We start from the raw sequence: 12,618 nt of genomic DNA, 5'->3' as shown, positions 1-12,618 counted from the left end.
CAGCAAAGGAGACGCTGAAAGAGTGGTCAGATAGGTAGGAGGAGAACCAGGAGAGAGCAGTGTTCTTTAGACCGATGGAGCGAAGCATACTGAGGAGCAGTTTGTGGTCAACAGTGTCAAATGCTGGAAGAGGTGAAGGAGGATCAGTAGGGGGTAATCGCCTCTCGATTTGGCTGTCAGGAGGTCATTTGACACCCTTGTAAGGGCAGTTTCTGTCAAGTGTAGGAGTCGGAAGCCAGACTGTAGGGGGGGGGGGGGGGGTCGAGAAGAGAGTTTTCTGATAGATAGCTTACAAGGTGGGAGTAAATCAAGCATTCCAATAGTTTGGAGATGAAGGGGAGATTTGAGATGGGTCGATAGTTGGCAGCATCAGTCGCGTCAAGAGTCGGTTTCTTTAGCAGTGGGGATATAATGGCGTGTTTGAAAGAAGAGGGAAAGATGCCAGAGATCAGAGAGAGGTTAAATATAGTGGTGGGATGGGAGATAACCACAGAGGAGATGGACTGGAGGAGGTGTGAGGGGAGAGGATCGCTAGCGCAGGTGGTGGGGCATGCAAAGAAGAGCAATTTGGAGACTTCTTCCTCTGTCATTGGTTGGAGTACAGGCAGTGAACAGGAGCTAGATGCAGTATTTATGAGACTAGGTTCGGGGATAGTCTGGGATTGGGAAGTTATTTCCTGACAGATGTCATCAATTTTCTTTTTGAAGTAGGCAGCCAGCTCTTCAGCACTGAAATCCATCACTGGGGGCTGCGGTTTAGGGCTGTGAAGGGAGTGAAAAGTATCAAAGAGCGATAGTGATAGGTTGTGCGATAGTGAGGAGACAAGAGAGGTGAAATAGACTTGTTTGGCATGATGGAGGGCGAGGTTGTAGGTTCTGAGAATGAATTTATAGTGGAGAAAGTCCGTGGACGTTTGCAACTTTCTCCACAGCCGTTCAGCACTTCTCGAGCACCGCCGGATAAAACACGTTTGAACAGTGAGCCAGGGTTGCTGCGGTCTGCAGCGGATGGGTTGGTTCACGGGGTGGTGCAGCTTCATCCAGGGCAAGTTTGAGAGCGGTGTTGTAGTGTGAGGCAGCCAGGTTGGGGCAGGGAGGAGCGAGATAGGGAACAGAGAGGACTGTAGGGACTCAGCAAAATCCTGGGTGTGAACGGCCTGAAGGTTCCTGTATGTATGGTAGGTAGGTGGGTCTGGGGAGATGTTAGTGAACTTGACAGAAAAAGAGAGGAGTTTATGGTCCGAGAGTGGAAGAGGGGAGTTAGTGAAGTGGGAAGCAGAGCAGAGACAGAGGAAGACCAGATCCAAAGTGTTCCCATCCCTGTGAGTGGGAGAGGCTGTGAGTTATGAGAGACCAAGGGAGGAGGTGAGCAATAGAAGCTGAGACGCAGATGGGGAGATAGGGTCATTAGTGGGGATGTTAAGATCGCCTAGGATGAGGGTTGGAATTTCGCAGAATAGGAAGTGGGGGAGCCAGGCAGCAAAGTTGTCCAGAAACAGGCGAAGAGCACCTGGGGGGTGCTAGATAAATGCCACTGGCATGGACAGCGGACGGACAAGCCGTAGCATATGTACCTTAAACGTTGGGAAAGTGAGTGATGGTACGGGGGGGGGGGGGGAGGGCTGTGACCTGGTAGGTACATTTCGAGGAGAGAAGAGCACCTACTTCACCACAACGCCTGTTTTCTGGTCTTGAGGTATAAGAGAACTGCAGGCCTTTATAGGACAGTGCAGCAGGGGAGGCCGTGTCAGACTGCTGTATCCCCGTTTCTGTGAGGGCTAGCAGATTTAGAGATTTAGCAGTAACAAAGTCGTGGATGGTGGGGAGTTTATTGCATGTTGACTGGCAGTTCCAGAGCTCACATTTAAAGGGGTCAGGAGAGGGCATGCATGGGCTAGCAGTTGGGTTTGAGGGGTGTCTTAGTGAGTTAGGTTGGGGGTAATAGTTAGAAGTAGTGGAGAGTGGGCCACGATTGGGAGAGATATCCCCAGCTGCTAGTAGCAGCAAGATAGCGAGGGTTAGCAGATGGTTAGGAGTTTTTTGAGGATGACTGTTATGTTTCTCAGAGGCATTAGGGGGTTTGAGGCTTAGTAAGAAAGTAAAGAGTACATGCAAGCTGTGCATAGGTGAGGATAGGAGAAGAGGGGCTGATGTGAATAGAATGCCCCAGATGTGGACATTTGAAAGAGGTTCTGAAACTGAGACCAAGGATGAGAAAAGAGGTGACAGCATTAGTGATAGCTTTGAAGTGCAAGGCATTTAGGCAGAGTTTGTGGCCTACATACATAAATATTGCTGCAGACATTCCCAGAGTCCTTCAGGTCTCCAGTTATGGCCAACAGTTATTAAGGTTCTCTTCACATCTGTGTTCATCATTTCTCTTGTTCTACTCCATCACAATGGCAGAACAGCAAAATGATTGGAGTTCCAGATCCTTTACATGAGAGACATCAATGGAACCGAAACTCCATTGCCTTATAATAGGTCTGTTGGGTCTCCACTATCTTACCAGAAAAATAGTCAAAATTATGTAATGTTGTAGTATGAGGACATAGAAAAAGTAATAATGTAACAACTGTTATTGCTCTCTGTTATCAGCCAAAAAGCTGTGCTCCAGATGTGCCAAATGGCTGTGGGATAAATCCAAACAGCCTGCGGACTTCATCCACTTTAAATTTATGCTCAAAACCCACAACCTCGCCCTCCACTATGCCAAACAAGTTTACTTTACCTCTCTCATCTCCTCACTATCCCACAACCTTAAACGACTGACACCTTCCACTCCCTCTTTAGCCCCCCAAAATAGGCCTCCATGACGGACCTCAGTGCTGGAGAGCTAGCCACCCACTTCAAAGAAAAAAATTGAAACTAACCATAAAGAATTCCCCAAACATTGCGCAACAAGACCTGATCCCTGCCTTTTCAGTACTGCATCCATCAACCATTCATTATCTGTACTTGAACCAACAACAGAGGAGGAAGTCTCTAGTCTGATTTCCGCTGTGCGCCCCACCACCTGCGCTAGTCCCTCTCCCTGGCTGTCATTACCCACCTCACCACCATCTTCAACTTCTCCCTGTCCTTTGGTATTTTCCCCTCCTCATTCAAACATTCCACCATATCCCCTCTCCTAAAGAAACCGATCCATGACCCGACTGATGCTGCCAACTGCCGACCTATCTCTAAGCTCCCCTTCATCTCCAAACTACTTGAAAGCCTGGTCTACTCCTGCCTCACCTGCTTTCTCTCTGACAACCCCTTCCTCGACTCCTTCCAGTCCAGTTTCCACCCCTCCACTCGACTGAAACACCCTCACAAAAAAGTGTCTCACGACCTGGTAACAGCCAAGTCGAGGGGCGACTACTCCCTACCAATCCTCCTTGACCTGTCCACTGCATTTGACACTGTCGACCATGACCTCCTTCTCACTATGCTCCACTCTATTGGCCTAAAGGACACTGCTCTCTCCTGGTTCTCCTCCTATCTCTCTGACTGCTCTTCCAGCATCTCTTTTGCTGGCTCTACCTCTCTCCACTTCCTCTCGCTGTAGGGGTACCCTAGGGTTTCGGTCCTTGGCCCCATTCTCTTCTTTATCTATATAGTCCCAATCGGGCTAACCCTTCACAGATTTGGCCTCCAATATCCCCTTTCTGCCAATGACACCCAGCTATAGACCTCCTCGCGTTATATCTCTGCATCTTTCCTCCTCTGCCTGTCTGTCTTCTGTCTCAAACACCATGTCCTCCCTTTTTTATGGCCCTACCATATCCCCCAGATAGCATGCCCGCTGTCTAGGAGTCACATTCGACTCGGACCTCTCCTTCACCCCCCACATCCAATCTCTGGCCTGAACATGCTACCTGCACCTCAGGAACATTACAAAAATCTGGCTGTTTTTGACCACGGATACGCTAAAGACTCTTGTTGTTGCCCTCATCCATTCCAGACTTGATTACTGCAACTCACTGCTTATTGGCCTTCCCCGCACCAGAATTTCCCCTCTCCAATCCATACTAAATGCAAGAGCTTGACTCATCTTCCTGTCCAGCCATTTCTCAGACACCTTCACACTATGCCAGTGGCTGTATTGGCAGCCCATGTATTACAGACCTCAATTTAAACTCATCACTGCGCCACCGTACATCACCTCTCTCCTGTCCATACATCACACAGCCCGCACGCTGTGTTCTGCCAACTAGGTCAGACTAAGAGTCGCCCTTATACGAACCTCACATACTCGTCTTTGGGGACTTCAACAGAGCAGCACCGACCCTATGAAACGTTCTAACCCAAGAAATCCGGACAATCCATGATGCATGGAATTTTAAACGTGCCCTGAAGACTCACCTCTTCAGAGAAGCATACCAACTCCCCTGATTTTAGTCCCCTGCCCCCATACCTCCTATACCACCCCATCCTGACTGAGCCACCCATGCATTAAAACCGCTGCAGAATATGTTGGCACTATACAAATAAAGATTATATTATTGTCATTATATTATAGACTTTACTGCTATTTCTAAACGTTTCTATGCACATAGGATATAGCTACTGCATACTAACTTTTGCCATAGCTGTGTTAGTGAAATGGATATGACTCCATGTTCTATCTTATGCATAGCCATTTTGTTTTCCTTTTTTAAGATGACTGGGGGGAAAAACGGCAAGCCACCCACAAAAACAGTCTGCTTGCATCATGGGACTTTGCGTTTGCCTATCTTAGATCTCCACCAAGCTCACACCAAGGATGTAACTCCGGAGAGTAGACACAGTAGACGGACTCTGCATAACTTTTATTGGGTGTGGATATCTCTCTGTTGCTTAGATTGCAGGGACGAGTTTCTGAGAGAGACTATGAAGAAAGAAGAATGGACCACTGACGGGGTCTGGAGAAAGGATAAACTCCTGTACTTTCCCCGCACATTCTACTCCATGATGTCACAACTGAGTCATGAGCTCCACCATGGCTCTGAGGAGGTACTGTGTGGTATAGGATTTTCCAATTTATTTGCCCCAGCGGTTCAACACTGCTGCGACCTGATTTGTACTGGGCTGCATGGTATGCACATATTACAATCCAGACCAACTGGTCAATGTATCCAAGTCTTCCTAACTGTAAGCCAGACTAACCATTTATTGGTAGGCGTCTTGGAGTTCATATTGATTTGCATAGCCATCTTCTCAATTAGAGGCGTGACTTGTAGAATAAAATACCTAAAAATGCCATCGCACAGCTAAGTGATTGACAAATGAAGTTATTATACAGTATATACAGTCAAACCCGTGGTTTCGTTGGTAATCTGTCCGAAAGCATTCAGCCAAACTTGAAACCAATGAAACTCGAGGCAATTATTTCCATAGGTATCAATGTAAATCCAATTAATTTGTTCTAGACATTCCAAAGTCACACCAAACCACATTTAATAGAGAATAAATATGGTTTTTAATACCAATAACAATAATAAACAAATATAAAAGACAGCTGTAAAGATTAAATGAACATTTAACATGTTATTGAACATGTTACTGTGTGATATCTGTGGTGTTACACGGGACTGCAGGTCACATCTACTACATCATCTGTCCTCAACGTTATCACTGTGTTCTCTGTGCTGCTCCATAGGACTGCAGGTGACATCATTATCTGTCCTGAGTATTCCAAACAGAGGGGGAACAGAAGCACTGCAGGCAGAACACTTGGCAGATGGTTCTATACTGATACTTCTACAGATGGGCCCACCGTTTTTTCACACTGCATCAGATGATTTTGTGCTTGAGAAAGGAGCATTCTAATTCCAAAACGCGTTGCACTCTTCACTATAGCTCTGTCCAATAAATTTATATTTATTTAAACTTACAGGACTCTGCTTCTCTTTACCAGATTCTACGGACTTTATCAGTCCACACACCTACACGTGTTCGTTCTCAGGTAGCCACATTGGGCACTTCATGGGTCACTCTGAGCACGGGAGTTATTTCCTTTTTTTCATTTGACTTGACACGGCCTCTAGGGGCAGCCTCCCCCAGCTTTTCTCATTGCATGCTCTCGTTTGATGTCCTTTCCCAGGACAGCGTCTCCCTATTGCCTGTGACTACCACAATTTCTCCGCACCTTTCTATGTGCTTTTCACTGTACACGATCCCAGGTATACGTACCACCAATCATCTACAAGAGGTGCTGTTCAGCTCTTCAATTTAGTTTTGTTTATCCGTCCTCAGCGTTATCACTGTGTGTTATCTGCGGTGTTACATAAAGCTGCAGGTAACATCACTGTGTTATCTGTCCTAAGTTATCACTGTGTAATCTGGGTAAACATGGCCACCACATTACACTACAGTACTGTTTTACTAGCGCTCACAGCAACGCTGGAGAAGGGTGGGTAGCGTTTCAGCATCAGGAGGAGGAGACGCTGAGCAGGAGATCGCGTGGGCCACGTCAGCAGCGAGGCCACGTGGGCCGGCGGCCACCAATGAAACTAGAAGCAGCCAGTGAAGCTAGAGGTGAAATTCCGGCTTGAAAAATCAATGAAACTGGAAACCAGCGAAACAAGAAGGCAATGAAACTAGAGGTTTGAATGTATATGTATGTTTTGCTGTGGAGAAAGCCATAAGCCTGGAGCTGGTTCGTCTATTACCTATGACTACGTAAAGCTGAGTACAGCAGCTTATATTTATTTATTCCTCTTTTTCGTGTTATTCCACTATCCCTCATAGGGTTAACTAGTGGCTGAGATACAAGGTCAGGTTCGTCCTTGTCAGGACGGTTAGTCTGCTGGTTAGGCAAGTCCTCTCCCTGTTTTAGTTTATTAGGGAGAGTTTTGTTCCCTTTTATTCAGTTGTTTTTATGGTTTTGTACTGTTTAGTATGCAATAGCATGGGGTTTCCAGGTTATGTAACCAGAGCGTCTCGTGCAGACATGGCAACATGTACATATATGGTATACCAGATGTCATGGAAAATAATAGAGGTACACATTTCCGTAGTCCTCTACTCAGTCAGACCTGTGCCTAATCATCTGACTAAGTTGAGTTCCTAGAAAGTTCTGTTTGGTAGGGCCCCTGTAATAGGCCTATACTTTCTCCAGTCCCAATTAGGTAAAACGAGAACAGTTTAGTACTGTGTTAGCCATGGAATCAAAATGTGATAGCATATGTATATGCATCTTTAAATCTCTTCCATTAGTCTGAGGAAGAACCCACGTAGGTTCAAAAGCTCGCTGTGACATGATGGTTTTTTGTTAGCCATTAGAAGGTATATCTACAAGATCACTTTGTTCCTCTTACTGAGATCAGTCACATTTTTCTCCAGTCCTGGCATCAGAATCTCACTTCCCATGTGAGTGTTTCATGATAAAGGTTAACTGTCACTCATAAATGTGTTTTCCTCGATTCCAAATCCAGACTTAAAGTTGTGTTTTAAGGTGACCGGGATGTCCTCAGAAGGACACTTGGGAAAAAGTTTGGAACCGAGATTTAATGGACCATACCAGATCCAGCTGACGACTGCCACTTCAGTCAAATTGAAAAGAGAAGATAATTGGGTCCATGCCAACCACTGTATGCGAGTCTCCAGCCGAAAGAAAGAGTCAAATACCTGATAGACTGTGCGTATCTTTTAAGTTATGATTATAGCTCCATGGGTTTGGGCTTGAATAGTATGTTAGAAAATAATATATTAGAAAATAATTGAGAGAAAATGTGTGTTAAAAATCATGAAGTACTTGTTGTAGAAGAGGGGTGGGGTGATATTTGTATAGTGCAACTATGGGGATTACAGTGGGGTGCCTAATAGTACACAATATGTGAGATAAAATGGTAGAAAATTGAGCCAGAGCTATGCCTTTATAGATGACAAGTTATCTAGAGCCATAGATCACACGGTGGTAGTCATGCCAAATTGTGTGTTACCACATAATGGTCTGTCATACATGGTGGGCTCTGAGTGCAGACTTTTCCAGCTGCAGATAGTGGCTGAGGACAATAGTAAGCCTCATGTAATGTTTATGGACTTGGCCTACTAGATGGTTTTATTTGCCCAATCATGCTACAGATGAGAGATGAGTTAATGCAAGTTAACGATTGTTTAGATTATAAAAGGGCTAGCTAATCAAACTAATGCAATTCAGGATTAATTAATTTTTTTTGTTAACTAACCAATGTACAATAATGCTAGATTACCTTACTGCTGCCCAAGAGTGGTATATGCTAGTAGGTTGTGTATTTTGTTACACTTAGTTATTCTCTTGCATCGAACGCCTGACTACAATTTAGAGCTACAGGGAATCCTGTGTGCTGGTTGTAGCTGGTGATAGACCTTCCACAATGCTGAGTAACAGTGACGTTACACTTGGGGAGCATCTCTAGTAGGGATTGGGGGACTAGCGATAACTATTGGCAGGGCAATAAATGATATAGAGTACTTAGGCCTCATGTCCACGGGCAAAAGAAGAATTAAAATCCGCAGCAGATTTTAACTCTTCTCCTGCCCGCGGATCCGCACCCCATAGGGATGCATTGACCACCCGCGGGGTAGATAAATACCCGCGGATGGTCAATAAAAGTGATTTTAAAAAAAATGGAGCATGAAAAAATCTGGACCATGCTCCATTTTCGTGCGGGTCTCCCGCGGGGACGGCTCCCGCGGGCTTCTATTGAAGCCTATGGAAGCCGTCCGGATCCGCGGGAGACCTAAAATAGGAATTTAAAAGAATTTACTCATCCGGAGCGGGCGGGGAAGGTCTTCTCTTCCTCACGGCCGGATCTTTCTTGCTTCGGCTCGGCGGATGTGCCCGGCGCATGCGCGCGGCACGTCGGCGACGTGCCGCTGGCGTGACGAGTTCATCCGCCGGCCGAAAAAGAAGATCCGGCCGTGAGGAAGAGAAGACCTTCCCCGCCCGCTCCGGATGAGTAAATTCTTTTAAATTTTCAGCGCTCATGTCCGCGGGGCAGGAGGGACCCGCTGCAGATTCTCCATGTAGAATCCGTAGCGGGCCTGATTTTCCCCGTGGACATGAGGCCTAAATGCTACCTTATAGGCATTTGACTTAATACTGATGCTATTCTACAGAACAGATCTATAATTGATGTTATTTGATCATAGATGTAAGAAATGTGCGGTATTTGTTATTTCATCCTAACTGATAGTTTGATCGGCTTCCCGGTTTCTGGTTCAGTATATTTTGGGGTTTTTTGCTTATTTTTCTTCATACTTGTAGTAAAATTGTATATATTTCTTAGCTGTTGCATTCAGTGCATACCTGATCTAGTATTTACACAATAATTGATTCACGGGTCCGTTACTTTTAATCTCCTGAGCTCAGTTTACCTCTAACTAAGAATTTGGACCCCAAAAGCATACCATATAGAAAATGTAAATTATCTTCCTGTTTCTTAGCTTAAAGTATTAACCAATAGTTATGAAGCTGTGAATAAGCCAGCCTACTTGATGTAAAGCGGTGGGAACTTCTTGGTCTAGTCACTCACAGATCTGGAATGGCTGAATTCCCTCGGAGTCTGTGTGCACATAAATAAACTTATCCATTTGCTGAAGAGACATCCTGGAGTGTCCTGTCTAATCTTGTACTACAATGTGGTCATCCCCAGAATCTCTCACCTCTCCTGTAAGCTGGAAGAGTATCTCTAGGGTGAGGGTGAATATACTCTCCGCCATCTTGTCCCGGTTCCTCTCCATCCTTGTTGGGTCAATCAGGATAATTATCTGATATAGAAGATATCAGCCGAGGATCCTGAATGGGAAGAAGATGAGACAATGTAACATCATACAAAACCCCCTGTAATAATACAATTACTGACATAATTTCATTCCCCAAAGCTGAATTTCCCTACTATTGGCGTTTCTTTTTCTGCATCAATTTGTGAATTCCAATCACCACTGATGCTAACGATGTCTTTTGTTGGGATTTACTGCAAGATTTCTTGGATGTCAGCATAGAATGTTTTGATTTGTTGATCCCTTAGGTCAGTGGTGGGGGCATACATTTGTATTACACATATGGCGCAGGGGTTTTCTATTGATGCAGATGGTTAGGATTCTATCACTTATGGCATGGTCATACCATGGTCAGCTTATCTAACCTTTTTCTTTGCGATGAAGGTGACACCATGCCTTCATTTTAATTTTAATTAAACCGAAATCCCCGCTGGTAAAGTTTCCGTTCCCCGTCCAGTGAAGCTCACTGATCCCCAGAAAGTCAATGTTTAATCCTTGCATTTCATGCTTTATAATGTTCATTCCACATATGTTCCATGTTCCAATGTGATGCATTTTAGTAAGGCGCAGGCAATCTCTTTCGCCGCAGGCGACACCAGCAGGCCGGCCCCGGGATGGGTTACCTCTGTCCGCATCACAAATTCCCAAGTTACATGAAACATGCTGCTGCTCTCGATAACATGACAGGGGCTTTGTAGCCCGATGGGAGGGCGCCTCCCAACACCATGTCTTCAGATGTATTTTTGAGCAAATCCATGAAGTATTTTGGCGATTTATACTGGAGTAGAAGACTAAATGTCCTTCAGCCAAGCATCTGGAAACGGTTCAGACAGACACAGGGGTGTAACGATGGCGCCACCAGTCACTGAATGGCGGACAACGAAACAGTTGGAGCTGCTGGCGCTTGTTGGAGATCAGACGCTCCTCTCTACTGGTGGTCTGTAGGGGGCGTCCTGAGCCCGGTCACCTTGTGTGCCCTCACACATCCACTAGTCCCAACACCTCCTAACAGTCTGGTCAGATGCTCCTCTCTACTGGTGGTCAGTAGGGGGCGTCCTGAGCCCGGTCGCCTTGTGTGCCCCCATCCCCTGGTCCCAACACCTCCTAACAGTCTGGTCAGAACGGCCGGTGGGGGACAATTCATCGATACGACCATCAAGCTTCTCACATCCCAGTAATGCGCCCCTCTCAGACTCTGGTAACGGGGTGAAATCTCTTCTCTGCGTCATAGAGGCGTCTAGTGATCAACAAGCTTTACAAGTGGAAGAAGAGGTCACTGCACACAAGGAGCCTCCGAGAACCTCTTATAGGCCAAGGGGGGAGCCACATGTAGGGCCCCCGGGGACAAGACCGTCCATCTAATAACCACAACTCATCATTATTTATGGATCTGCCGGAGATGGAACCGCAGGACGAGGTTTACAGCAAAATGACGACTTCTTCTGGGGGCGGAGTGTTAGATAATGAGTATATATATATACACACACACACACACACACATAGATGGGCTATAATATTGCCGAGGCTCCCATTATCTCCCCCAGAGACCTGCAGACACGGCCAGTTAGTCAGACAAGTCATTGGTGTCGGTGGGTGGGAATAGCTCTACGATCCCAGAGCCGCCGGCCGCCGCAGTACCAGAACCCTACAGAGGGAGGAGCCATTGTGCTGTCCTGTTCATAGCTGCGGCCCAACGACATCCACGGACCGCGGTGAGGATTACACGCTTGTCTGTACTGACAGCACCGAGCTGCAGCGCCGGCGCCGCTCATCCTGCCGCCCCGTGGAGACTGCAGTGATGCTTCCCTGCGCCTCGCATCGTATTCCTGAGGGGCGGAGCTGCTGCTTCCCCCGCCCCCCACATGTAAGCCCAGCTGTGCAGTAATGGCGTCTTCTACATAGCGCCCCCTGCTGTATGTGAGCTACAACGGGACGTAACCAATAGCAACAGGATGTAACCAATAGCAACAGGATGTAACCAATAGCAACAGGACGCTCCAATGGCCAGACTGCGATATTTTTAACAGTTTAATGGGCGTTGGAAACATCGCGCTAAACCCGTACTGAGCTTCTACTGATCTCACTGGGGCTTCTCAGACGAGCGTCTTAACGCGGCGCCTCCAACACGGGCTAAATCATATGCTGCATGTTGTAGTTTACTGCCTTGTGGTCCGCTTTGATGCTCTTCATCACCCAGTACAATGATGGGCGGTAAGAACACTGTAAAACGACATGTTTAAGAACACTGAGTTTTGTGACAGGTCTTAAACTACTGGCTACTAATACACAGCGCCGCAGGGAGCGAGAGAAGCCGGCCGCCATCTTGGTTCCTCCAGACCCGGCGGGCGCTTTATTACCAGATAATAAGTTATATGAAGTCAAAACGGCGTCAATGAAAAATCTAAGTTGCAGGCCGGTGCTGAAGGGGTTAATGATAACTCTGCCCCACCCCCAGTGCTGGTGACCCCACATACCTCCACCTGCAGCCGGACAGGAGCCGTGGGGTTGTTCTGTGCTTACAGGACCTGTGATGATGTCACCATCATGTGATCAGTGTGTGGGAGGAGACAAGGGGTCACATGACCAGGTCTCTCCGCTCAGTGGATGCAGGACTCTGCTGTGTGAGGATGTATTCAGAGAGTCCATGGGGCAGAGCCGAGCGCGTGTGAGACGGAGGAGCGGAGCCGAGTGTGTGCGAGACGGAGGAGCGGGGCCGAGTGTGTGCGAGACGGAGGAGCCGAGCGTGTGTAAGAAGTATTGATACTTCTCCTGTGGAGGGGCATCATTCCCAGTATGGGCGGTCTGACTCCCAGCATTCCTGCCATTGCGCTGTGTGAAGTACTGCGCATCCTGACCTCTCCTTTTGTCCCCCAGTCACATGGCCTCTGT

General features: G+C 46.9%; 1 protein-coding gene across 10 annotated transcripts in view; it reads right to left on the bottom strand.

Annotated features, from left to right (window-relative positions):
• Nucleotides 1-12,618, bottom strand: part of LOC136624352 (zinc finger protein 585A-like) — a 188,413-nt gene that overhangs the window by 93,695 nt on the left and 82,100 nt on the right. The window contains exons 1-2 of one of the 10 annotated variants that reach the window (XM_066598293.1): nt 12,204-12,259; nt 9,613-9,745 (exon numbers count right to left, since the gene is read on the bottom strand). The exons of 8 other annotated variants lie outside the window; for them this stretch is intronic. In XM_066598293.1, the coding sequence (XP_066454390.1) occupies nt 9,613-9,690 (78 nt within the window). In that variant the 5' untranslated portion in view covers nt 9,691-9,745; nt 12,204-12,259. Of the gene's footprint in view, nt 1-9,612; nt 9,746-12,203; nt 12,260-12,618 lie in introns of those variants that run through there. One more of the 10 variants, XM_066598295.1, reaches the window with a different exon arrangement.

Source organism: Eleutherodactylus coqui, chromosome 4 (assembly GCF_035609145.1).
Source record: "Eleutherodactylus coqui strain aEleCoq1 chromosome 4, aEleCoq1.hap1, whole genome shotgun sequence".
Taxonomy (NCBI): Eukaryota; Metazoa; Chordata; class Amphibia; order Anura; family Eleutherodactylidae; genus Eleutherodactylus; species Eleutherodactylus coqui.
Note: the sequence above shows the minus strand (reverse complement) of the source record. Positions and strands in the feature narration are given on the sequence as shown.